The following is a 27,914-nucleotide window of genomic DNA, read 5'->3' on the forward strand; positions in this document are numbered from 1 at the left end:
GATTGGCTTTTCACTTGCATGCCAACACAGTACTTTGAACACGTTGTGCATGCAGAACCAAACATTGGGCGTGTACAAAAATCTTCACATTCAAATCAGGCTTTACACAGCAATGCAAAGCACTGACGTTTACCCTTTGATTCTCAGTGCTGGGCCAGCATCATGCTTCAGTATGCCTACATCCATTTCCATGTGGTAGTGCAAACCGAACAGGTCAGATATGCATTAGAGATGACCCAAGAGAGATGAGCTAGTGTCTGAAGCTAGTGGAGATGAGAGTCTTTCTAATGCCCCACACAGGAACTGGAGGAACTGGAAACGACTTATTTAACTTACAGCAGAATTTTCAGTTATGTTTTAACCCATGAAGTTGATTTGCTTAGGAGGGTTATATAATCCCAAATCCAGAATTTGGTTTTTTAAGAGACTCCAATCTGCATCAAACACATGGCTGATTGGGGAAGACAAAAATGATTGTACAGTTAATTATTGTAGCTGTCCTTGACTATATCATCATCATCATCATCATCATCATCATCATCATCATCATCATCATCATCATCATCATCATCAAATAGACCTTGTAAGATAGTCAGAATAGGAGGAATTAAAGCAGGGATTCCAGCCTTTTTGAGATAGGCCACAAAATAGCCACAAAATTCCAAAAATAGCCATGGTGGGAGGTGAAACCCACACAAAGGAACCCAAGTACAGGGGACAAGGGAGTGCATTTTAAAAATACACTAGGAAAGGGGAGTTAGGGAAAGAATGAAACCAGCACTGCAGCAGCAGCTGTCGTTGAAATGTTATTTTTCGTTTGCACAGCCAATCAGAACTCCAGTGGGCAATCAGACGCCATGTGACTTCACCCACTTTCTAAAACATTGGGGGAGGGGCCGGTAAGGGGTTGGAGGGTGCCGTAGTGCCCCCAAGCACATCATTGGGATCCTTGGGTTAAAGAAAACAAAATTTGAAAGCTCAACTGAACAAAAGCTTGTGAGATTCCCAGCTTCTTATGACACCTTACAGCCCATGCCACTTTTTAACAAGTCAAGGTTCTATTTCTGGAACAGCATATCTCAGCGTTTGTGAAGAAGGGAATACTTTTACTAAGGTAGTAAAGGAAAACGTAAACATGTGGGAAGCCGTTCTTCCCCCACTCATCCCAGATGGATGTCTGCTTCTCTCCCTTCTGTTCTCCTCAATAAATTAGGTGATCCTCAGCCAGAATTAGAATTGCATTTGCCAGATTCTGCTTTGGAGCTGATTTGGATCAGAGCTTGACTGGTTATGCTTATTAAGCCAAGAAGAAGAAGAGCTTGATTTTATATCCCCTTTCTCCTGCAGGAGACTCAAGGCTCTCATCTCACCTTGCCCTCACAACAAACACCCTGTGAGGTGGGTGGGGCTGAGAGTATTCCTCGGTGAAGCCGTGACTAGCCTCCAAGGTCACCCAGCTGGCGGTGTGGGAGTGCACAGGCTAATCTGAATTCCCCAGATAAGCCTCCACAGCTCAGGCGGCAGAGCTGGGAATCAAACCCGGTTCCTCCAGATTAGATACATGAGCTCTTAACCTCCTACGCCACTATGACTAGCTGACTGGTTATGTCCATTAAACTATGACGTACTTACTGTCTGGATGAGTTACACCACAAAAGGGAAGATGACATGACTTACCATGTGCTGACAGTAGCCGAGGGTTTTTGATGTGCTATGGTTAAAAATGCTCTTGTTATACAGGTTGACAGTACTGCTGATTTCAAGAACTGGGTCTCAAGCATGCAGAACTCCTTTTGAGATGGCACAAATACTAATCACCAGAAGCTGGATATTGCAGAATGTGTTGCAGTGGGTGCCCTGGGTGTCAATGAGATCAGTGAGGCCTGCATAGAAGGCAGCTGTGGACAGAGGTGGTTGCACCAGGTTGTTCTTGTCTCCTGACCCAGTAGGAGGATAGTCTGGCCAAGAGTCAGCCTGATGCTTGCAGACTTGCCAGGAATGTGGGAGACGAGCTTAGCTAAAAAGCGGAGCACTGACTTGGTCTTCAGACTAACATCTCAGTCCTAAGTAGAGTTGCACACTCCTAAACCAATGGAAGTCAGCGGGCTGAGGAGGGAGTGACTCTGTTTAGGACTGCCCTGTGAATCTGGCCAGAGGCATTGTGTCTGACATTGCTGATCTGAAGCATATGTGTTCTCTCGGACTTCAGTTTCAAGCAAAGCCTCTTTATGAGCCATTGTGCCAGTTGTCATCTATGCAACAAGTATAACTCCACTTCTTAATTACAGTTTCCATTATACATTTTGTGGTTTGGATATTATTCAATATGGGAGGGTCTTGGTACTAACATTTGTGCTGTATTGTTTGAACACTCTTTCGTTCATTTGTAAGAGATTGTATTCAAATTTGTTCTTTGCGGTTAACTGTCCACCTGAAACTTGTTAACTATGTATTACATTATTTATGCCTCACCTTTCTCGCCTTTCTACTGGGGGGAAGGGGGGGAGCAAAAAGCAGCTTACATTATTCTGTTCTCCATTTTATCCTCACAACAACCCTGCAAGGTAGGTTAGACGAAATGTGACTGCTACATGGTTACCCACCAAGCTTCCACATCAGAGTGGGGATTTGAACTTGAATCTCCAGATCCTGCTCTGACTGTACGCTATGTTGCGTAATCTTGATGTGCTATCATGTTCTATACTTTACTGCTTCTGTTACAGTGAGCATGGATTTGCACACCTCTTCAAAAACCCTATGGTACACCCTTGCTGATGTGTGCTAACATTAAAGAGATTCCAGTCTTTTCAGCACTTGTGGTTGTCACTTTTTGAAAACAGGAGGAACAAAATAAAAACCCAAGAACCAAACACCAAAATGAAATAACAGCAGTACCAAACATAAAGTTGTTTAGGAAGTAAAATAACAAACTAGAGAATTGTGCAGGGTTGGGTGGTGAGTTCTCTTCTTGCTCTGAGTTAGGAGGGCATCTTGAAGTAAAGATGTTTCCCACTGGCTGCTAAGGGAGGCAGAACTAAAACTTTCCACTTTCTGTCTCCCAGGTGGGAACTTGTGTCTCACTTTTATTCCTGCCTCGCATAGCGAGAGCAGCCAAGTTAGATCTCTCCAGCAAATTTATCCTCCATTTTCCCTCCATTTCTCTTGAACCTGTCTGAATGCTTTCAAGTTTGAGCTTATTTCCAAAGTTCTGCCATATTGCATCTTCCTTTTCATCCTTTCCGTGCCTTTGCACAAATCACACATACTCTCAGCCCTAACTTATCTCACAAAAGGGTTTGTAAGGATAAAATGGAGGACAGGGTAGCAGAATGGTGTTTTAGGTCCCCACTGAGAGAAAGGCTGGGCATAATTGAATTAGGGGAGGGGGAGAAAGAGACTTGATTCAACCAATTAGTTTAATCTTTAATATCTTATACCAGTTACAAGGAATTATGTGAGGGATCTGATTTCGCTTTATGTTTTTACCAGAAAAGTTACTCTTTCAGCACATTTCTCTACTCCACTGGTGGCATATGGCTCATCTAGGTGCTCTAGTGTCATAAAACTTTAGATAAATATTTCATTCCTCTGGAGCACTTAGAATGCTCACGAGTGATTCTTTTGGATAGTTTCAGAGTAATTTTTCAAGTAATGAAACTACATAGCCGATTATGCGATCTAGCATATTTTATTCTTTGCCCTTCAGAATTCTGATTTTTGATGCTGATCACCTGTCTTTGAAGTTCTGCTAACTTACCAACTCTGTTTTGAGAAAAGTGTAGAAAGCTTCATTCTCACCAATTATATGCATCAATATTTTTTTTGCAGAAAAGGCGTGGAAACGGAAATACTGATCAGTCAGTCACTAGAAAAACTGGCTAATAGGTCTACTAAGCAAAAATCTAGAAGATACCAGGCTGCTGTTAAAACTAACCACATTTCTGTGCACATATCCTGTTCTAGGTTTGAGTTGTGTTGATTTGGGTTGGAAAAATTAACTGGGGGTTCATTTTTATCTGGCATGTTCCTTACCTCCATATGAGTATAGTGGAAGCCATTTTGTAAAAATGTTAAATCCACACTTAATGTTGTTTTATTAAAGGTCTGTACTTCACTCTGGATGCTAGGATCCCTACTGTGGACACAGGAAGGATATTTTTGAGACCCTTCTGAGTTTGTTTGTCTGTGTCCAATAAATTGTTTAACACTCATGATTCTTTGTGTGGAAAGAGTTTTGCTTCCATGCCTCAGGACTTCTAGTGTAATTGCTACAACAGTTTTTGTCTTCTGCAGTTACTGGACGATCTTAAACTTGTTGAGCCAAAAAGTAATAAATCTCTTGGAACAAAGATGTTAAGGTATTTGGCTGCTAGCTGGTAACAGCATTTGCCAAAACTCTTTAGAAACACAACTGAATGTTTCTAGTGGAATGCTTTATAAGCAGCATAATAAACTCTGATAGGTTGAAAGATGCTGTGCGTATCATGTTCACATAACACTTTTTTCTTCTGCTAACGGTTTATGTAATAGGACAAACTGCTTTGCTCCCATCCTGTTCAAAACATAAGCAACACTGAAATCGGTCACTGTTGGTAGAGTTCGTGTCCACCGATCAGAATTTTCTTGCAGTCCCTGTACTCACAATGGAAATTGTAAGCCCCATATAAAATCAGTAGCCGCTTGGCTACAGAGGTTTATTTTGTTTATTTTAAATATTATATATTGTCTTTTACCTAATTCAGGGTCCTCAAGGTAGTAAACTATAAAACATTAAAACAAAACGTGTAATATTTAAAATGATTCAATAAAATATAATGTGAATGCATAAAAATGAACACACCAGCAGGGAGGGGGGTTAACAGGGGAATACCAAACCAAACAAAAAAGTCTTCATCCACTGATGGAAAACAATAAAAGAAGACAGACACAATCTCTCTGAGGATGGAGTTCGAAAGTCTGGGTGCCACAAATGTAGGGATGACAACATCTAGGTCAGTGGTTCTCAACCTTCCTAATGCCGCGACCCCTTAATACAGTTCCTCAATTTGTGGTGACCCCCAACCCTAACATTTACCCCTTTTACAGATGGAGACCACTGATGCAGAGAGTCTTAGGTGACCCCTGTGAAAGGGTCGTTCAACCCCCAAAGGGGTCGCAACCCACAGGTTAAGAACCACTGCTCTAGGTGATGGCAGGAGATCTTCTGGGATTACACCTGATCTCCAGGTGATAGAGATCAGTGTGTCTGCTTTGGAAGGTGGACTGTATGGCACTATAGCCTATCGAAGTTCCTCCTTTCCCGAAACCACACCCTCCTCATCCTCTCCAGGTATTTTCCCTACCCAGAGCTGGTGACCCTATTTGAGAGTGACTAGATGAAGATCACTCATTCTACTCCAACCCTCTTGCCTTCACATGACACTTTCCTTTACCAACTGAACGTTGAACCCCTGTAGTCAAGATGAGCTGAATATCAGGTTGGTGTATCTAACCTGTATTTTTACATGAATCTGTGGCCATCTGCCTACTTATGACTCCCTGCGAGTTCCACATTCAGTTGATCTGATTATTTTTTCCCCAGGGCATCTGGATTAATTTTGCACTTCTCTTTTCCTCGCTTTTATCCTTGAATCCGTTGCGGGCATCAGTTTCTCTCAACAGAGGATTTGGCTTTTGATGCCCCTAGTCTCCAACTTCTTAAGAATATAATAACATAAGAACTAGCCTGCTGGATCAGACCAGAGTCCATCTAGTCCAGGGTAGGAACCTGCAGCTCTCAGATAGCCTGGAACTACAATTCACACCAGCCTCTGTCAGCATGGCCCAATTGGCCATGCTGGTAGGGGCTGATGGGAGATTGTAGTTCCTGAATTTATCTGGAGAGCCTATGCCCTACCCCTGATCTATCCAGCACTCTGCTACTCGCAGTGAGGGCTCACCAGGTGCCTTTAGGAGCTCACATGTAGGATGAAAGCGCCCACGGCCTTTGCTGCTGCTGCTCACTGAGCACCTGGTCTGCTAAGGCATTTGCAATCTGGAGATCAAAGAGAGGATCAACATTGGTAATCATCATAGATCTATCTCTTCCATAAATCTGTCCAAGCCCTTCTTTAAAGCTATCCAGGTTAGTGGCTATCACCACCTCCTGTGGTAGCATATTCCAAACACCAATCACACGCTATGCGAAGAAGTGTTTCCTTTTATTAGTCCTAATTCTTCCCCCCAGCATTTTCAATGAATGCCCCCTGGTTCTAGTATTGTGAGAAAGAGAGAAAAATTTCTATCCCATTTTCTATCCCATGCATAATTTTCTTCTGTGACGTTGATCATGGATTTTGTTTTTTTTTAATTTTATGCAGTTGAAGCAGTGCTTAAGCATGATCCTGAACCAACACTCTTACCTTGGTTACAGGCACATGTGCGCATGGAGAGTTGAGTAGCACCCTTACTATTTTACCACCGGAGGGTTAGAGGATCTTGCGCTGGTCCTGGGCCATCCACAGAGTCTCCTCTCACCAGTGTTCCAAGTCCTCCTGCATCAACTGTGTCTTTGGAAAAGGGAATTTTTGTATCAAATCTTCTAGGTTCTACTGTCCTGTGATCTTTCTGAGACACACTCAACACTTTTATCCCAAAGGCTATCCAGAACACACTGCTGGCTCTTCCCCCCCCCCCCACAAAACTGGGGTCCAGCTTTGCAAATGTGGAGGGTGCCTACGGAGATGGAGAGAACACTTCCCAGCTTCAGAGATATCCTGCCAGCTCCCCCACTTTGCAAAGCCAGGATCCAGCTTTCCAAAATTGAAGGGGGTGCCTATAGAGATGGGGAGAGTTCCTTCACAGGCACCCTGCTGACTCCCCCCCTTTTTTGCAAAGGTGGGATCCACAATCCAGACCAACCCATAGCAGCAACGAAACAGGGAATGCTGAGACGAAAACGAGGGAGCCGGCAGCAGAATGGGTAATGAGTGAGTGAAGAAAAGGAGGAATGCACTGCTCTGTGGGAGGGGAAAAGAACCCAAGGCAAACATGGTGCCCTCATTCTGGTTCGGATTCCTGGCAAATTAGAGGAAAAGGTCGGTGTTTGCCTGCATTGGGAAAATCCCATTACTTGATTCTAACGGCTGCTACAATGTTGGCAAGTACCAGTTCCATAGAGTGCAATCAAAACTCCAGATAATGTACACAGATATGTTGCTTTATTTGAAAATCTGTCCTGTGAAGGGGAAGGTGGGCTCGTTGCAAAGGAGGAACAGTAGGATTACTGCTCTTGTTTTGTTTCGGTCGCGATGTGTTTTTCAGGCATCCGGCATAAGTGTTTTTACTGTGTGCAACTTGCCAAAAGTTGTTCATTGAACTTCAACCGACCTGAAAGCAATCTCATTGAGTGACTGCCTGATATCACGCTTTTTTAAATTTTTTGGTTATTTTCTGTACACCAACTGCAGTTGTTGTTGTTTTTTTCTCCCAGTCACTTCATAACATTAACAGTTCATACCTACATCTCACCCTCCTGCCCTCCAAAGAAAATAAGGTGTACATTTTTGAATCGGCCAAAGAACCAGCTGATTTAGCTTCAGCATTTTTGTCTACATGAGGCATTCAAACTCTACCTTAGTGGTTGCTGTGGGTTTTCTGGCCTGTGTGACTGTGGTCTGGTAGTGTTTGCTCCTAACATTTCGCCCACATCTATGGCTGGCATCTTCAGATACGTGTGAGCCAGATGTGTTTCCGCACTCCTACATTCCTGCTGGGTGACCTTGGGCTAGTCACAGTTCTTCAGAGCTCTCTCAGCCCCACCTACCTCACAGAGTGTCTGTTGTGGGGAGAGGAAGGGAAAGGAGCTTGTAAACCACCTTGAGAGAAAGGTGGGGTATAAATCCAAAATCCTCCTCCTCCTCCTCCTCCTCCTCCTCCTCCTCCTCCTCCTCTTCTACTACTACTACTACTACTACTACTATAATGAATGCTTACCTTGTTGGTGGTTTTCCTTCCCAACTCCTATTCAGCTCGAAAATGGCACTCCTGGTTAAATGTAGATCTGGCAACGCAAAAGGTTTTTTTTGGAAACCACTTCATTATGTAACTTTGTTGCCCAGTCTCTAATCCTCGTCAGGATCCCATCTGGATTCTGTCTCCTAGAATTATCTCTTCTCTCAGAATTTTAGTCAGCTAACCAGCATGCTGCTATCAGAATAGCTGAATTATCAATCTAGGTTTTCCCTGTGCCTGAAGTGGGAAAACTTTCCCAGCAAGTGACATATCTTAGTACAGATGTTAGCATATCTTTCCTAATGGATACTCCACACAGTATCCAAATTTGGCCCACAGAAAAATTTAGCCACTCTTTTTCCAAGAAAGAGTTTGGAGGGGCTTGAAAGTATAGAAAATAAAGTAAAGAAAATATCCTCCTCCCCCCCCCCCCATTTGAAAAATAACTATGTGGGACGGAGGAATGGAATTACCTTTGACTTCTGAGTCCGGGCCTTCACATTTCTAATTCGTTCTGCTGTGAGAAAGCGGCCATTGGCTAACTGAAATATTGAGCTCTGAAAAGCAGGCCAGGGACTCATCGATTCAGAGATAAGAGTATTGATAATGCTGGGATCAATTCGATAACTTGACCTCTAAATTATTGCTATGTTATCAATTAATAATGGGAATTGCACCATCAACCGCCTAGAGGTGCCTTTGACTACCTGTTAATTGATGATTCTCACTTTTCCAAAGTGCTTGAGTAAGTTGTTTGGCCACTCAGTAAACAACAATTTATTTCTTTCAAGATAAATATTGGAACTGAAATTGAGCAGGATATTGATCAGCCCAAGCTCAAGATGCATCCACCTAGGTCAGGGGTCTGCAACCTGCGGCTCTCCAGATGTTCATGGACTACAAATCCCATGAGCCCCTGCCAGCATGGCCAATTGGCCATGATGGCAGGGGCTGATGGGATTTGTAGTCCATGAACATCTGGAGAGCCGCAGGTTGCAGACCCCTGACCTAGGTGAAGATAACGTGGGAATCCAGTTAAGCTGCTGCACAAATATTTACTTGCACGGAAGCCCTTTAAAGGAAATAATTGTCAGAGCGAAAGACAGCATTCATCTGTTCGATTCAGGCTTTTTTTTAAGCAGCTTGCCAGTTTGAAAATCTGGTATCTCTCAGCCGTAATAAGAGCTGGTTCAATTCTGGGTGCAGGAAGGCCAAAATACAGTTATAGGCTGTTCAGACAGAAACATTCAGATGCTGCAAATATCTACTTCTACAGTCGTGTATAAGGACAGAGGAAGCTCATAACTCAGTATATTCCATCATTTGGGAGAAAATGTTTCGAATACAATAATTGACTTAATATCAGTTGAACATTATATGCCTGTGGAGAGACATCATTTTATAAGCACACTGGCCCTTCATATTTATATTTAGAATTGTAATTAAGCCAGGTTTCACTGTTGCTGTTTCAATGTTTGTTTAACTTGTTTCATATTCTTATTATGTTTTTATGAATTAAAAAACTATATAAATATTCTGTAGCTGCGCTTGGCTCTTTACATTCGACATTCATCTGCTTTGACTCTGTCTCTCACTCATGTTTATGGAACAAGCTTTATGCTGCCTGTTTGCGTGCTAGACTGCTGAAATTAATTATGAACCTTTATTCTGGGAATTCATTGTATATTCAGCATAGACAATCTAGGCTCTGTATCTAACCAAATTTCGGTCCAGAGAGGAGTGTGGTTGGAAAAGCTTTTCTGAAGTGCTGCAGTGACGAATTTTTGGAGATCCATTACGACAAATCTAAAATTATGATTTTTGCACAACCTAAAAAGTGATCCATCAAGCTGGATAAGTGGCATGCATTAGATGCAATGAGTTTGGGGATTGTCTGCAGATCAGATTTATCCTGCTTAAGCATATTCAGTATATTGTCGAAGGCTTTCACGGCCGGAATCGCGGGTGCTGTGGTGTCTGAAGCTTGGCCGTTATCTAGCGAAAGTATCTCACTCGGCGCTTCACCGCCTGCCATCTGTGGCTGGCAGAGGATCCTCTGAAGATGCCAGCCACAGATGCAGGCGAAACATCAGGAGAGAATGCTGCTAGAACACGGCCATACAGCCCGGAAATCATACAGCACCCAAAACATATTCAGTATGTTAAATATAAAATTGAACAGCAATTGTTAGCACTTAAGAAATATGTTTTTTTAAATCCGAGGTGCTCAATTTATACGAGCATTGTTGAGAGCGTATTGGCGACTAGTTTAACTTGCATGCTATATGGCGCTCAAATCTGGTTTTCAAGCCCAGTTGATTTATGTGACAAGCTTCAGATTTCTTTTTTCCCCTTGTGAAATTCTTGCCTTAACTCCATGTGTAGCATTGTAAGTTGTGTGCTTGGAACTGAGTCTTTCCAAAATTTCTACTTTGCAAAGCCGTAGTCCATTTTAAATATAGGCTCTTTAGTGCTGGAAACCTTGCGGCTCTTGCTAGATTGGCAGATGGAGAGGACGTTGGTCCTGGTGAAATACAATTGTGGTTTTTAAATCGCACAACTGGCCCCTTTAAAGTCTTGGATTCCTTTGGTAGAGAAGGAAAGAATGTTAATTATTAAGAAGCATTTCGATCAAGACTGGAACGTATTCAATAAAGATGCCAGACAGAAATGTTCCCTGCTCCATCTGAAAATCCAATACTTTAGCCATATCAGAATTAACATCCTATCTTTATGTGCTGAGGATACCCAAATTAAGACAGTCATGAGAGCCAGCGTGGGGTAGTGGTTAAGAGCAGGTGGAATCTAATCTGGAGAACTGGGTTTGATTTCCCATTCCTCCACATGAGTGGCAGACTCCTATCTGGTGAACCAGATCTGTTTCCCCACTCCTACATTCCAGCAGTGTGACCTTTGTTTAGATACAGTTCTTTGGAACTCTCTCAGCCCCACCTACCTCACAAGGTGTCTGTTGTGGGGAGAGGAAGGGAAAGAAGTTTGTAAGCTGCTTTTGAGACTCCTTATGTTTGAGAAAATGTAAATCCAAACTCTTCTTTTCTCCATCTGTTCTTGCCCACTGTAATGCATTACCTACAGCCCGAATGAAGGAGCATCTTGCTGCGATTCCTTCGAACAACTTTGTTGTTATTGTTCTTTGTCAAATATTGCTTCACTGTCACATATTTCTTTTATTGTTCCAAATACGCTTTTGCCAGGGAGAAATTTCTTGCGAAATCGTTAAAAATTCTGCCACTTCTAATATCCATAAATTATTGTTGTTTCTAGTGGCTTTTGTAAAACATGTGTGGTTGATGAGGCAGAATTCTTCCTTTCTGTTTTTAATTCTGAAATATTTTCCTGGTGCATGCCTTATGAGCTGTTAAACCTGCATAAAATGGATATTAGCTCTGAGAACAGCGCATATTTGGGGATCTAGTCAGAGGTGGGATCCAGCAGGTTCTCACCAGTTCCCGAGAGTGGGTTACTAATTATTTGTGTGTGCCGAGAGGGGGTCACTAATTGGGTCTGCTTTTCCGTTAGAAATTCCATTAGGTCCAAAAATCATAAAGTCCTGTTGTTTCCTATGTGGCTGGTTAGCGAAGGTAGAAAACAGGATAATTCTCCCTGTTGGGCTGTTTTAAAAACATGTTTTAGTAATATGGTAAAGTTCTTTGTTTAAGGAAAGTATCCTTCTTTTGATTTCTAGAAACAAAATTAAGTATTTGAAAGTATTAAGTATTTGACAGGCAGTCAATTAGAGGAGAAGTAGTTGTTTCTGTTGGCAGTAGACGATAGGACTTGCTATAATGAGTTTAAATTATGGGCAGAAAGATACCAGCTGGAAATTAGGAACTTTTTTTTTACAGTAAGGGTTTTTTACAGTAACAGAGAAATTATTAATGCCCCGCCCCCAGAATGCCCGGCCACGCCCCCGTCGTGCCCCGCCCATCCCCATTGGCACTACGCCACTGTTTGAATCCCACCACCATGGGAACCTGTTACTAAAATTTTTGGATCCCACCACTGGATCTAGTTCAATCCCCAACTACTCCAGCTTAAAGGGTGCAGTTGAGGTTAAACTCCTCAACCTAAGACGTTCAAGAGTTACTGCCCACCTGAGTAGACAGTACTGACTTGGTTGACCAGTGATCAGATTCAATGTAAGTGAGCTTCTTGTCTCATTTTTTTAAAAAATTTATACATTTGTATTCTTCATCCTTAGCATCTAACAGTGCTTCTTAAATACAATTGCACTGTATGTCAAACTAGGCAACTGATTGTGTGAACTGCTCTTCTTTGGAATCCCTTGACACCAATAAGACACCTTATGTTATCTCTGTCATAATTGGATATCACTTTGTTAGACTCATGTGGAGGTTGTCGAAGAGTGTTCTGTAAGCAAGCTGAAGCATTTTTTTTAAAAAATCTTGTGAACGATTGGTGGGGCAACTGGTGGAAAGGCGGGACTTCAGGGGGATGGTGCTAATAAGCATCTTTCAGTTGGCTAAGGAAGAATTCTTGGTTGTGTTGTGGGATGGAGTTCAGCCGCAAAATCCCGGCTCTAGACATTACCATGTCATGAAATCATCTGCCACATGAGTGGAAAATCTGTTGCACAAATGCACAGCTTCAATGCAAAAGATAGTGCCGGGACAACAAAGCTTCACTCAAAATGTAGAATACCTGGATAGTTATGTGGGAGGGAGCTGAGCAGAAACACCAGATGGTGCCGTCCTTTGAAGTCTCATGTCCCATTCCTGCATTTTTCTATTTTGCTTAAGTTTCTTCCTCATCCAGTTTTGCTTAAGTTTCTTCCACATTCTATTTTGCTTAAGTTTCTTCCACATCCAGTTCGCCAGGCAAAAACACTGCCAGAAGAGCTTGAACTAAAGCAGCCTTTTGAAGAAATGGTCCCATGCTTTCAGACCGTTGCCATGTTCTTTGGGGAGCAGGGTGCATTTTCTTTGTGGAGTAGGAGCTGCCAAGGAAGTGTTCTAATTAAGCCCCTATTTGTTAATGTTGCTTTCTCAGTTCTTCCCTCCTTTTGGCTTTGGCAGTGTACAGAGTGTTGCTTCAACTGAGCAGGGAGTGAGACAGCCTTTTCACAGAGCACCATATTTAATCTAACCTGAGACTGCCACGATCCTTCAGACTGCGCATGTGTGGTGGGACATAGCCTAGACTAGAATACGGTGTATGTGTTGTGTAGTGGTGACCCACTGCCACTAAAATACCCGGTAAACGAATTGGTCAGATAGGATCAAATGTTTGGTTATAGTGAAAGGGGGGCTTAAATAACTCTTGGAGAGGGAATAGTGGAATTGCTTTCACATCCTGCCTGTGAGCTCCCAATGGCACCTGGTGGGCCACTGCAAGTAGCAGAGAGCTGGACTAGATGGACTCTGGTCTGATCCAGCTGGCTTGTTCTTATGTTCTTAATTCTAAGCCATTGTATTGGTTCCCATGAGCCTTTTCCATTCACTTCCGCCCTTTTATCCAATATAAGCTGCCTGCCCTCTGATGTTGACGGAAGAGCTTCTTGCATTGAGGGAAGACTCCTTGCGCCAGAATTATGATCTTCACGTTAGTGGAACAAACCCAAAGGATCATAAAACATTATCTATGAAAAGTTATTTATGAACAGTTGTCCCAATACGATGGTGTTGATTTTTTAATCCTGGCACCAAAAGCCCAAAGCCTTAAAACCCTATTTTGAAATTAAACAAAACACACACATCCAGTGTAATAGACCACAATCTGTGTTTCTGCATGGCTATAGTGTTGGACAGATGGGAAATGACAGCGATGGCGAACCTTTTTGAAACCGAGTGCCCAGATTGCAACCCAAAACCCACTTATTTATTGCAAAGTGCCAACACGGCAATTTAACCTGAATACTGAGGTTTTAGTTTAGAAAAAACGGTTGACTCTGAGGCGTGCGTTACTCGGGAGTAAGCTTGGTGGTAGTCAGTGGCTTTGCTTTGAAGCAACCTTGCAACTCTTCCAACGGGTGAATCATGACCCTAGGAAGGTTTTCTCAGAAGCAAGCCCTATTGCCAGCAACCGAGCTTACTCCCAGGTGAAGGATTGCGCTTTAGTTCTTTGCATGAAAATCAGTGGGGTTTACCAGCGCTTAACAGGGTTGCCTACACTGCTTCCCCAAAACCTGGTCTTAGGTTTAATGCTGATAATCAAACTCAGCGGCCCAGGCCAGCCTAGATGTGGGGGGGGGGGGCACTCTGTTTGCACGTGCCCACAGAAAGGGCTCTGAGTGCCACCTCTGGCACCCATGCCATAGGTTCGCCACCAATGGGATATGATTTCCTTAATGGGAAGGGCACGTACAGACCTGCAGGATAAAAAGAGCTTCTCCTTTGCTATTACATAAATACTATAAAGTGTTTTTTGAAAAAGGCGACCACAGTACTCACAAGGTTATTCCTTACTTTATAGACTGTTTCACCCCAGCTGATCCGTCAGCTAGCTGACTGGCATGTCAAGTCTAATCCCGAAGTTTGATTGAAGTACTTCTTTCCTGTAGGTTTCATTGGACCTTAGCTTGACCATCTAGTGATGGTAGATATCACTGAACTTCAAGCCAACTTCTCAGCACCAAGTTGTCTGATTATATGTTGTAAGAACTGCCCCCAGCGACGCACTGCTAGCATTGTGTGGGCTAGGAAGTTTTCCTTATAGCAAATAATTTTCTCGTGACTTCAGCTAATTTGAGAGTATCTCTGATCCTTACCAAAGCTGTTCTTTGCCTGGTGAAGTCAGTTTTGCATTTTCCTAGCGTTAATATGTAACCTGGAAATTCTGCTTCATTAAAGCAGAGTCTCATAACATTCTCTAATTAAATTGAGTTGCTGACCTTTGGGAAGGGTGCTTGTAAAGTAGCAAACAAACTCCTTGTCAAGAAGCTATAGCCCCTAATGGAGCGTGCGCATACTTTCAGTTTTTACTGTGAATTTGCAGTCTACGTAAAGCGATAGATGGCTGAAATGTGTCCAAGACTGTGCAGGTTTGTATCTTGTGTTCAAAATATCAGTAACTTGCTAAGCTGTTTGTATAGCTGACTCAATCTTTCTGTTTCTTTTCAAGATCCCCATATTAAAGTCTCTGGGAAAAAGGAAAATGTTAAAGAAGCAAAGGAGAGGATCATGTCTGTCTTGGACACAAAAGTAAGATGAAAATCAGATACCTCGTTCAAGCCTAGAATCCCAAGTCTTGGGCTTTTGATTTTTGAGACACAGCAGTATTGAATGTGTCAGCATATTGGAGTTCCTGGACCATCTCAGGTTGCATTACAAAGCAAACATTTTCACTGAATTCCAGTATTAACATTGAAATGCACCAGTGGTTATTTCCATGTTAAATTCAATACACTTTCAAGTAGTTCACCTTTACATGCCATAAATCAAATCACTGACAGCATCTTACAGAACCTCTGCAAGTACTTTGGAGATCTTGGGGTTTTGTAATATGAGAATATCACCGCATTTTTATCATGGGCACCCTGATCCTATTTAGCCTCTTTTTACTGCTTTGGTGCAAACCTCAAACCACAGACAGCTTTGCTACAGCTAAAGTAGAAATCTACGTCCTATTTGGTTACATTTGCATAGAAGAAGTGGGGGTGGGGGGAGGTGAGGGAACACCACTAAGTTTTGTCAAAACAAAATCACACAAATGTGCTAACCCAGTCGCTCTCGTCTGTGGTGTGAATCAGGGTGGGGCAGACAAGTGCATCTTTGGTAAAAGCAGAACCATTTCAAAAGATCATATAATATTTTGGTAGGTATTCAAATGCTAAATTATGCATTGTTATTATTTTGGAGTACCGTATTTACTCGCATATAAGCTGAGTTTTTCAGCCCTGTTTAAAGGCTGAGAAAAGCCCCCTCGGCTTATACGAGAATCACCATTTTCTATCCATCACAAGGAGGCTGGGGGCGGGGGCGGGACAACCTCCCTGCCCCCGGGAAGCTGCTTGTTGCTTCCCTCCTGGGAGGGTGAAGGGGGAACCCCGAGGCACCCTGGCTGGCTGGGCTTGGTCAAACCCCGGGAGGCAGAGGGAGCTCTTTATTTGGGCAGTGACTCCCCCTGATGTCACTGCCCAAATAAGGAGCTCCCTCTGCCTGCTGGCAGGCTGGGTTTGACCAAGCCCAGCACTGCCCAAATTAGGAGCTCCCTCTGCCTGCCAACTGGATTTGACAAAGCCCAGCTAGCCTGCAGACAAAGGGAACTCCTTATTTGGGCAGTGACTCCCCCTGATGTCACTGCCCAAATAAGGAGCTCCCTCTGCCGGCTTCCCACCCTTGGCTTATACCCGAGTCAGTAAGTTTTCCCAGGTTTGGGCAGTAAAATTAGGTGCCTCGGCTTATACACGGGTCAGCTTATACACGAGTATATACGGTAATTTGACCACATTTCGGGGATGCCAGTAGAAAAGCCAGGTGGAAGGGTAAAGTGTGAGAATAGCTGGCCATAGTGTGGTGACAATAGTATGTGAACATCAGATGGCATATATACATAGTAAAAAAAGAAGTATGAAATAATTCCTCTGTTAACAGCAGAAATCAGGAGGCAGATATAGAGCATAAAATGCTAGGGCAGATATAATTTTAACCAAAACATCACTGGATGCATGCTAGTTATCTGAATGTCATTGAACTTAGTAAAGAATCTGTAAAAAAAATTTTTAAATCCATTAGTGTGGCTTGACCTTGAAGTGTCATGGATGTATTGTCGAAGGCTTTCACACCCGGAATCACTGCGAAACGTCAGGAGAGAATGCTGCTAGAACACAGCCATACAGCCCGGAAACCACACAGCACCCTATCATGGATGTACTTTAGTCTGTTTGGCTGATTCCGTGATTGGTGGATTTTCAAGAGAAGTGTGGTCTTTTTGGAGTTATTTTAACCATTAACAATAGATTAGTTCTAATTTACACCTCTAAAATTTGGCCAATGACACCCAGAAATCTAAGAATTGTGACCTGAATTTGGAAGAGCAGGTTGCCATGGCTATAGAGGTGCAGCAGGAATTGGTAGACTCAAGAAGTGTAACCAAGGAAGGGTAGGGTGGACGCTTCAACCTGGTCAGAGTGAAAACTCCAATCCCAGAGTAATCCATTTAATAGCCTGATCACAGTGTAACACCAAACCGCAGATTATACTGGGGAACATGTACTAGAATTACTTGATCTTCCTCCTGTTCTTCATGTGGAACTTGGAAGCCAATCATTTCTACTTCCATAGCAAGCTAGTGTGATACTTCTGGAGCCAAAAGAACAAACCAGTAACTTGTGACTGAAGCATAACAACAAGCGATAGTTTGCCATGAAGAGGTGAATTTCTGAGCCATGGCAGGAAGCGAAGAGGACAGGCTTCAAGATTTCCACATGCCATTCCCAGGACTGTGGTTTGTTTTGTGTGGATTATGCTTAAATCTCTGGCTTCTGATAAATAGAGGTAGTCACCAACTTTTATGGGAAATGTGTGATTACTGCTTTTTTTCTGATGCTGCCTCAGCATCTTGAACAGCAGTTAGGTGAATATAAATTTAGTATGTAAAGTGTTTTTCCTCTTTCTGGATGCTATTAAAGGCATCACTGGTTCAGTGAGGGAAAAGAAGCTGGACACTCGCGCAACGTGGGTGCACACATAAGAACATAAGAACAAGCCAGCTGGATCAGACCAGAGTCCATCTAGTCCAGCACTCGGCTACTCGCAGTGGCCCACCAGGTACCTTTGGGAGCTCCCATGCAGGATGTGAAAGCAATGGCCTTCTGCTGCTGCTGCTCCTGAGCACCTGGTCTGCTAAGGCATTTGCAATCTGAGATCAAGGAGGATCAAGATTGGTAGCCATAGATCAACTTCTCCTCCATAAATCTGTCCAAGCCCTTTTTAAAGCTATCCAGGTTAGTGGCCATCACCACCTCCTGTGGCAGTATATGCCAAACACCAATCACACGTTGCGTGAAGAAGTGTTTCCTTTTATTAGTCCTAATTCTTCCCCCCAGCATTTTCAATGAATGCCCCCTGGTTCTAGTATTGTGAGAAAGAGAGAGAAATTTCTCTCTGTCAACATTTTCTACCCCATGCATAATTTTATAGACTTCAATCATATCCCCCCTCAGACGTCTCATGAGAATTACATGACATGAGAATTACCAAACCAAACATGAGAATTACCAAACCAAAGTCGATTCAGTCCATTTTTCCCCCCACAGCGGTGGCTGAGATGGCCTCGGCCGTTTCATGTTTGTCCTAGCCTTGGTGGCATCCGAAGGTATACTGCCTCTATAAACAGAGATTTAGTTTAGTTATCTTATCACAGTTAATAGTCTTGCTGTGCTCCATGAATTTGTCAAAGGGTTTTTCTTTAAGGAATTGATACCATCACGTTAATAGGAAAAATGACAGAATTAGTTTCATAGTACAATCTAAAATTGGTTCTCATGTCCTATCTTCTCCCAAATTCTTCCCTCAGGGTATTGATTAGTAATTTCAAGGTTCACTTGTAATGCTGCTCACTGGGAAAAATCAGCAATATTTCAAGAGCTCAGAGCTTGTAGTTTTCCTAAAAGCTTATTTATTCTTCCACGTTTGCATATCTAGTATTTTGCTAAGGAGCACAGGAAATGCATAGGTTTCCGGAGTGAAAATCTTGAGTGCGCGTTTCAGATTTCCATCAGGGAGGATTTGACAAAGAACCCAAGAAACTTCCTTTACCATGTTTATGGTGCCGCAGGTTTTTTGTTTCTTACTAAACTTTCATTTGGCTTCATAAGCTTCGCTGGCTTAAATTCACGCTGTTCCGAAAAGGGGAAATGAGAAACTGGGGCCCAGGAGGACGGTATTGAAAATGAACCCTTTTGTATATAATCCCGCTGTTTTATGAAGTATGAGGCAAAGGTAACTTTAATATTTACTTTATATCGGTGGGATGCTTTAACCCTTCTGCAGAGTAATCGAGTCACCCTGAAGATGGATGTGTCTCACACAGAGCACTCTCACGTGATTGGCAAAGGAGGAAATAATATTAAGAAAGTGATGGAGGAAACGGGCTGCCACATCCATTTTCCAGACTCTAATAGAAATAACCAAGCAGAGAAGAGCAATCAGGTGAGTGTTCTTCATGACTTACTATCCATCATATCCACGATCATAAGTCAGGATTTGTTTTATATCCTATTCAGAAGTGGTCCTCAAATAGGACTGAGGCAAGTGTCGTCCAGTCCTCCTGAGATGGTGTTTTAAGAGAGTTATCATTGTTTGGATCAGTGTTTCCCAACCTTTTCGAGGTCAGGGTACCCTTGACCTCACTCTTCATATCTCACGGTACCCCTGCCGCCACCCTCCACCTTCCCCTCTGGGGGTGGTGGCGGCTGCTGACCTTGTGGCAGGCCCTGCCCCATGGGCCAGCTCCATGTCCTTGCTGGCGCCGGTGGGAGACACCACAAAAATGAGGGGGGCCGGCGGTAGTGTTGCTGCGGTACCCCTGGGACATGCTCACGGCACCCCAGGGTACCAGGGAACCCTGGTTGAGAATGGCTGGTTTGGATACTTTCCTGTAAGTTTTCCTTGCATTTAAAAAACAAGAACAGGTCAGGCAGTTGACTTTAAAGCTTTTTGTTCTCTGATATACCGGCTTTCCACAGACATTTTTTGGATCTATTGGATTATTTTATTGTGTCATTATTCATCTGCGTGTCTAACTGTTTATTTTAGAGTTTCTATATTTGTATTTCTAAACAAGAACATACAAAATGTTACAGAATATTAAAAAAACGTGGTCAACATTTTTGGGAGCCAGATGCGGTTTTACAGAATATAGCACATTTTATCCGGTTCTTGTTGTCTTCCATAGCTTCTCTCTCCTGAATTGGACTATATATGCGCATACTCTCACTTTTCTATGGTGGCTGTTCGCCAGAATTGTAGTTATCCAATTTCTCCATCTTCTGGGATTGTGTTCAATTTCCACTGCATGGCAAAAATAACTTTAGCCGTTTCAAGCACATTAAACACACTCACTTGCATTTTTGGACTGGTATCACCTCTAGAGGGCCATCTCTGGTGCCTTTTCCAAATGTGTCGATTGACCATCAGAGGGGTACAAATTATGTAAAACAAAACTGTTCCAGAAGGACATTTTTATAAAGGAAATAAGTCTGCGTTATAATGGAAGGATTCAGGAAGAAGCTTCAGTAGAGGAACGAGAATATAGAACTGTATTGCTAATGTGTGTTATCCCTTGCTCTACATTTTTATCTTTCTCCACTTATATAATATCTCTTCTGGCATTTTTTTTAACATTTAAAGTTTAATACTTAAGCTGTGTTTCAGATCTTTGCAGTCCTATTACATTGCTTATTAGGAGCAGCAGTGGCGTAGGAGGTTAAGAGCTCGTGTATCTAATCTGGAGGAACCGGGTTTGATTCCCAGTTCTGCCGCCTGAGCTGTGGAGGCTTATCTGGGGAATTCAGATTAGCCTGTACACTCCCACACACGCCAGCTGGGAGACCTTGGGCTAGTCACAGCTTCTCGGAGCTCTCTCAGCCCCACCTACCTCACAGGGTGTTTGTTGTGAGGGGGGAAGGGCAAGGAGATTGTAAGCCCCTTTGAGTCTCCTACAGGAGAAGAAGGGGGGATATAAATCCAAACTCTTCTACTTCTTCTTCTTCTAGATCAGGGGTAGGGAACCTGCGGCTCTCCGGATGTTCAGGAACTACAATTCCCATCAGCCTCTGTCAGCATGGGCAGTTGGCCATGCTGGTAGGGGCTGATGGGAATTGTAGTTCCTGAACATCTGGAGAGCCGCAGGTTCCCTATTCCTGTTCTAGATGTTGTTTTGTTCTGTTGATTGCAGTGACTTACACAGTGTAAACTGCAGGGCTGTCAAGGTTGGGGCTGGGGATCCCATTACCTACCATAGCTGTGAGCAGTGGAGGGTGGGGGAATCACTGTAATAAAATATAAATAAAAATGAATGAAGCTCTCTAAATTCTTCCAAAACTGCTTAGGACCTAGTTTGTTTTTGCACATAAAATAGTTTTGATACTTCAATATAAGCACATTCTTCCAGTACTTTTCTTTCTGTTTTCATGTCCTGTGTTCATGTCCTTTGTGTGGGTTAATATTGAATGCTTATTAATCATATGAGAAATGTTATCATTATAAATTTGTTCTGCAAGATATTGGGGCTTCAAGAGGGTCAACTGCATTTTAATCATGTTTTGAAATGTTAAGGGTGCCAATAAAGTTGCAGCTTGAACCAGAACAACATATTCATATTTAGAATTAAATTTTCTGATTTCCACAGGTGTCTATTGCAGGACAGCCAGCTGGAGTTGAGTCTGCCAGAGTTAGAATACGGGTAACTATGAGATTCAAATTTGACACAATCTTCTGTAAGACACTTGAAATGCATCATAATTTTGCGCCAATTCTAATTGTATCTGCTAATTCTAATTACTTGGAGGCTTGTGGTTGAAGGAAATGCATTTCAAGCCCTCATTTTTTTCCCCAATAGTGTTGCTTGCATGTAACAAAAACAATATTGGTCACACATTCTACAAACTGGATCATTAAAATCACCATTGTAGCTGAACGTGTTCTATTTTGCTCCCTGCATAGACCAGAGAATTCAGGATGGTATCCCTATAAGTGAAAAGGGTTGAATAAAGGATATTTGAACAAGCCAGGGCCTTCCGTAGTTCAGCTTTATGTGGGATTCTTCAAAGCTACAGGTTTTTTTTTACAGATTGCACATCTTCACTTTTGTTTGTTTTGTTTCCAGTGCAATACACAATTACATTCCCTGGGATTCCAGGATATCAGATGCCTACTCAATATTATTCAAGCATATTGTCCAATAATAGTACAGTGTTATTAAAATAATAATACGGTGAAGCATTTTGATTTGAGGAGAACATTTCAGATCTGTCTACCAAACATGTTTTTGCAATATTCCTCCCACCTTCCCAGATTTCATTTCTCAGTTTGGAGAAATATGATGATGGGTCCTTGTGGATTTTCCTTTAATTAAAGGGTACGTACTAGGGATGGCCACCTTTTTTGGTATTTTTTGGGTTCGGCTTTTTTGGCATCCCTGAAAGTTTAGGGCTGGTTCTATTTTTTGATTAATTTTCAAAAACAAAACCCAAACCAACAATACAAATCATACATCTATTAAACAAAAAAATTACATGGAACTTGCCATCTTACATTTTTTTCAACTATTATAATTCATATTTATTAAATTTTTGATATATTCACAAGTTTAAGAAACTTTTTTACCTCATTTTAGCCATCTAATATGTATCTACCATATGCTTTTATTTGTGCCCACTAATCATTTATTTGTAAGTTTCTAATTCTATAATTTCTTATCGCAAATTTATGTAAGTTAATAACATATTCTATTTATTTTGAAATTCTATAATTGGTCTATTATGCACTGAATACATTAATTTTCCATTGTTGGATATTCTGTTTACTTCTCCATTCATTCAAGTAAGGAATTTGTTTGCTTTTGAGCAGACCTGGGCATTATATGGCCCGTGGGCCACATCTGGCCCACCGGATGACCCTGACTGGCCCCTGCGTGCCCCTGCCGTAGTTGGAAAGCGGTGCTTGTGCCCTCAAGAGAAGCCGTTGCCTGGGCTGCCGGCTTGGGCGGGCTTTCAAAAGTGCCTCGGCCTCTGGAAGCCTTTGAAACCCATGAAACCCGGTTGCCTTGACACGACTTCTGTGAGCTTTAAGATGCCACCCACTGTTGGCCTAGCCCTCCACAATATTTTCTGTTTCTTATGCCGCCCCATGGAAAAAATAATTGCCCACCCCTGCTTTTGAGGCATATAGTACTCTGATAGCAGTCACCTTATATTGTATCTTTTTGGTGCATTACTTGGCAACGTATTTTAATAACATACTTTTCTTATACTAATTTGATTTTGAATATCTTCTGCATCTCACTGTGAGATGTTTTCTTGCTTTCTTACACGTCTACCACATGTGATAAAATGCTGCATCTGTATTTTGGCATTTCCAGCACTTACTGTTATAATCTTTATTAGCTTTTGCTGTATCTTTTGGTGTAATATACCACCTATTAAACATTTAAAACTAAACCAGAAAAAAATACCAACCCTGCACAGATGAATACAGGGATCGGCTGAATTGATGCCCACATTTTGCTGTGCGGGGTTTCCTCACTATTTGTACAGCTGTGACCAACTTCACAAATGGCAAAGTAGGGTTTCCTGGGGAGATCGGGAATTTCACCCCCCGGCAGCCCTGCTGGCCACCTTGCTGCTTGCAAAGCCTTCGCAAGCAGCGAGGGAGGCTTGCCTGTGGGGGGATCCTACCCCAACTCCCCTGTAGGCCTGCTGGCTGCCTTACCACTTGCAAAGCTACAATCGCCTTCGCAGGCTACAGGGCATAGGTGTCAAACTCGCGGCCCTCCAGATGTTATGGATTACAGTTCCCATCATCCCCTGCCAGCATCATGCTGGGAACTGTAGTCCATAACATCTGGAGGGCTGCGAGTTTGACACCTGTGCTCTAGGGAGAGCGGCTGGCGGATCTCAGGTCACTCAACTGCCCAGGTACTACAAAAGCTGAAAAAGCCGAAATCTATTTGGTTTTTTCGACACCAAATAGCCTGAGTTTTTTTCAGAGCAAAACCCACACACACAAAAAAAAATTGAAATACCTTTTGGGGCAATTTTTTCCCTGTTGGGCTTTACCTAATTGCCAGCCCTAGTACACATGTTCGCTACCCCGTTTCCCCGAATAGAAGACATCCCCAGAAAATAAGACGTAGTAGAGGTTTTGCTGAAGTGTGAAATATAAGGCATCCCCCAAAAGTAAGGCATAGCAAAGTTTTTGTTTGGAAACATGCCCGACGAACAGAACACAGAAAAATAAGACATCCCCTGAAAATAAGACATAGCGCATCTTTGGGAGCAAAAATTAATATAAGGTTGTACAGGTTGTACAGAGCAAATATTAATATAATATTATATAATTATATAATATAATTAATGTCTTATATTCGGGGAAACACGGTATGCTTAAAGTCACTTGCCCAATTTAAGTCTTCTTTCCATGCCAGGGAGCAGAGGAAAGGTGTTCCTGAGCTTTCCTATCTACAACTTTGGTTTTATGTAACAGCTTATCTGGGGAAGTCCACCAAATACGTAAGCATGCGGGATTGATAAAAGCTTTGTGTTGCTGTCTAGTTTGCCTTCAGTAATTGTTCATGTCCATTTGTAATATTTTACCTTTGCTTTATTTTTGAACCTCTGATTGAAGCTGATCTTGATTATACCTTAACATTTAATGTTAGTGTATTGCGATCATTAGAACTATGTGCATAACAGTTTTAGAGCTGAGTTTTCATTCCAATGGGTAAGTTTGCTTTTAGAAGAGTAACAATCCTGCTCTGTTCTAGCAATGATTATGCAACATGATTCTAGGAAGCAAGTTTGTATACCATGGAAAATAGCCCTTTCCACCTAGAATTCCAAAATGTACAACTTTGTGATAGGCTAAATATGTTATTATTTGTGCTGAGTGGTTTTTTGTGTGTGTTTGATTTGATCGTGTTCTAGGAGCTACTCCCGCTGGTCCTGATGTTTGAATTACCTATAGCTGGAATCCTTCAACCCATCCCCGATCCCAATTCTCCCACCATTCAACATATATCTCAGACATATAACATTTCAGTGTCTTTTAAACAACGTTCTCGGACTTATGGTGCTACAGTCATCATCAGAGGATCTCAGAATAATGCTAGTGCTGTGAAGGTAATATCTGAAATCATTGTAATTGTTGTAAAGTTGTCAGGTGTCTTTGGCTGGTGTCTGGCAATCTCTGCTTGGCTGTGTCTGACTGGTAGTTGATCCCAACTAGTATTGTTACTATCCTAAATCTTGCATCATAACTGATAAGATTCATTTCGCAGGTTCCCCTGGGTGACTTTTGAACAAGAGGGAGGTATAAATTTATACAACAGGTTTTTTCAAGAATATGCAACATACGTAATAGAAATAGCCCAGTTGGAGGTTTTCTTCAGTTTGCAGCTGTGTAGTAATCTTGTACAGATAAGTTTTCAGTTAGATAACCTTCATGTATTAGGTTGATTCCAACCACCTTTCCAGCTGGTGAAAAAGGAAAGAGAATCCCCCTTGATGTAGCTCATGTATGGACAAAAGCTGTGTGTCAGGGGCTGTAGTAAGTGGGAGAATCGGCAGGATTATGTTGAAAAGTTGGCTGGATCCAACCACATTCAGTTTAAACCTGCCTAAAACCAAGCAACTGTACAGTTTGGAAGAAACAGATGTTTTGAGTCCATGACTTAGCACTGATATTTTATAGCGAAGAATTTTATTCGGAGAATTAACCTGTTAATCTTAGCAAAAATTAATACCAGTTAATGACTTCCTGATTGGAAGATGGAATTTTATCCTGTAAGGGTCAGATAAAATGAGGTACCATCCATTTTTTTCCTTCAGTACTTTCCATCCGAGACCTATGGAACAAACAGCATTAAGTAGGGATTGTTGAGTCAAAAGAATATGAATTGTTATTGGATCGCTATTAAAAGGACAAGTTGGAAGAATATGCCAACTCTTGTTTAATCTCCAGATTAAGGGACAATGGTGGAAATGTATTGGTTGTCCCCCTTTACATCAGGAAAGGGACTAGAGTTGGGAAAACATTTCCAGAAATGTGATGCTATTGTTAATTTCACTTGAGCTTGAAATGCATTTGTGATTGTGATAGTGCAGATAGTATAAGATGCTGGACTCTGAGAACATGCAGTCGAGTCGCAACGGACCTATGGTGAAACCCATCCATGGGCATTCCAAGCACTAGATGAGTGTTTGTGACTTGCTATTGCCTTCCTCCTTCAGGTAACCCCAGTGTTCCTTGGTGGTCTCTCATCCAAGGACTGGCCATAGCTAAGGCTTTTTAGCTCCCAAGGTCTAACAGTTCTGGGCTAAGCTGGGCTATTCAGGTTGTACGGAAAACATGGCTATACAGCACATGTTCTGGAAATGCCTATTAATGCCCCCTTTTGGGGGACAGCATTTTTGTATCACATTGCTTTTAGTTCGAATGAATTGAATTACTTTTGTCTTGCAGGCTGTCCAGTGAATTCCCTGATTGTAAACATTTAACTTCTTTTTTTTGGAAAACCAGGAAGGTACAGCTATGCTTTTGGAGCATCTGGCTGGCAGCTTGGCTTCCGCGATCCCTGTGAGCACACAACTCGATATAGCAGCTCAGCATCATCTCTTTATGATGGGTCGAAACGGCAGCAACATCAAGCACATTATGCAGAGAACTGGTGCTCAGATCCATTTCCCCGATCCCAATAACCCGCAGAAGAAATCTACAGTCTACCTCCAGGGCACTATTGAGTCAGTTTGTCTCGCCAGACAGTATCTCATGGTAAATAATTTAAATGAAAGCGGCAAGAAAATATCAGACAAGGAGGAGGGGTGTTCGTGTGATCACAGTGATGATAGGTTGGGCTCTGTTTTGACCATCAGTTGTACCCTTGGCATGACACTACTGCTTTTACTAGATGTATGAGACAGTCATCCTAAATCTTGGCTACACTGTAGGCCCTCCCATAACGGAATACTCATCTGTGCAACATTACCCATTAAAAAAGTTAACATGTTGAGAAGAGGGGGAGGAGTTTGGATTTATATCCCCCCTTTCTCTCCTGTAGGAGACTCAAAGGGGCTTACAATCTCCTCGCCCTTCCCCCCTCACAACAAACACCCTGTAAGGAAGGTGGGGCTAAGAGAGCTCCGAGAAGCTGTGACTAGCCCAAGGTCACCCAGCTGGTATGTGTGGGAGTCCACAGGCTAATCTGAATTCCCCAGATAAGCCTCCACAACTCAGGAGGCAGAGCGGGGAATCAAACCCGGTTCCTCCAGATTAGAATGCACCTGCTCTTAACCACTACGCCACTGCTGCTCCTAGGAGATGGCTCCAAAATCTAGGACTGTACATAAAGGGAGGTTTTGTCTGTGAAGTGCTAGTTTGTCATTGACCCCAATCATACCTTTTTAAGAACATATGGTGGTACATGATTCTGTGTTTCATTCACACATTTCTTCTTTGGGCATATAAAACATCTAAAGTATGTGAGTGTGATCCAGTGAGCTTTAAAGTACTTCCAAGTACCATTTATTTCTATGGGAGAATTGAATCTTTCCCATTAAAATCAATGAGACTGAAAAGTGCATGCTTTAAATCTGAAGCAATTCTAAAAATATTGGGATTTCATGTCCCAGTTCAAAATTTTGCAAAAAATCTGCTTATTTTAGCCCCTAATTTTGGAGTAAGCTAGTAAAATCTTTAAAATGTCTTCTGAGCCGTCAATCTACAGAGAATAATTGAGTTTTCTGTTCTTGCAGTCCTGAAAACAAAAGTTACTCTTAATTTGTGTCACAGTAATTTCTCACATGTATCTTCTGATAGTATCTAACATGGCCGTTCTTTCTCTCAATGCTGCAGGGAAGTGTACATATAATGGAATGGTAAGACATGGTTCCGTTTTATCTCTATAATTTGTGATTATTAACAATCCACCTAGTAGCATTCAGTGTGGAGGAAGAAATTAATCTAGAACCATGGTCTTTTAATCCTGTGTCCATGATAAAATGGACACAGTAGATTTCTTTTTAGAGTTGTTGAAAAAAAACTAATTTTGTTTGCATTGCAAGGAATTGATATTCCTTAAATATACTGAACAATAGCAAGCAGATAAAGACCTAGCACTGTTTTGCAGATGATACTGAGCTCTCCTTAAATCTTGAGTACATGTAAAGGTGGTTAAAATACAATAGAAGAGAACTAATTTAAAATCTGAAGTCCATCATAACC

At 42.1% G+C, this 27,914-nt stretch overlaps 1 protein-coding gene across 2 annotated transcripts in view; it reads left to right on the forward strand.

The window, feature by feature from the left end:
- The first annotated feature begins 15,081 nt into the window (after positions 1–15,081).
- BICC1 (BicC family RNA binding protein 1) overlaps positions 15,082–27,914 on the forward strand; it is a 49,306-nt gene continuing 36,473 nt past the window's right edge. The window contains exons 1-5 of one of the 2 annotated variants that reach the window (XM_048506406.1): positions 15,082–15,173; positions 18,966–19,124; positions 21,325–21,378; positions 24,620–24,814; positions 26,214–26,465. In XM_048506406.1, the coding sequence (XP_048362363.1) occupies positions 15,153–15,173; positions 18,966–19,124; positions 21,325–21,378; positions 24,620–24,814; positions 26,214–26,465 (681 nt within the window). In that variant the 5' untranslated portion in view covers positions 15,082–15,152. Of the gene's footprint in view, positions 15,174–18,965; positions 19,125–21,324; positions 21,379–24,619; positions 24,815–26,213; positions 26,466–27,550; positions 27,569–27,914 lie in introns of those variants that run through there. The other variant, XM_048506407.1, reaches the window with a different exon arrangement.

This window comes from Sphaerodactylus townsendi, linkage group LG08, assembly GCF_021028975.2.
Source record: "Sphaerodactylus townsendi isolate TG3544 linkage group LG08, MPM_Stown_v2.3, whole genome shotgun sequence".
NCBI lineage: Eukaryota > Metazoa > Chordata > Lepidosauria > Squamata > Sphaerodactylidae > Sphaerodactylus > Sphaerodactylus townsendi.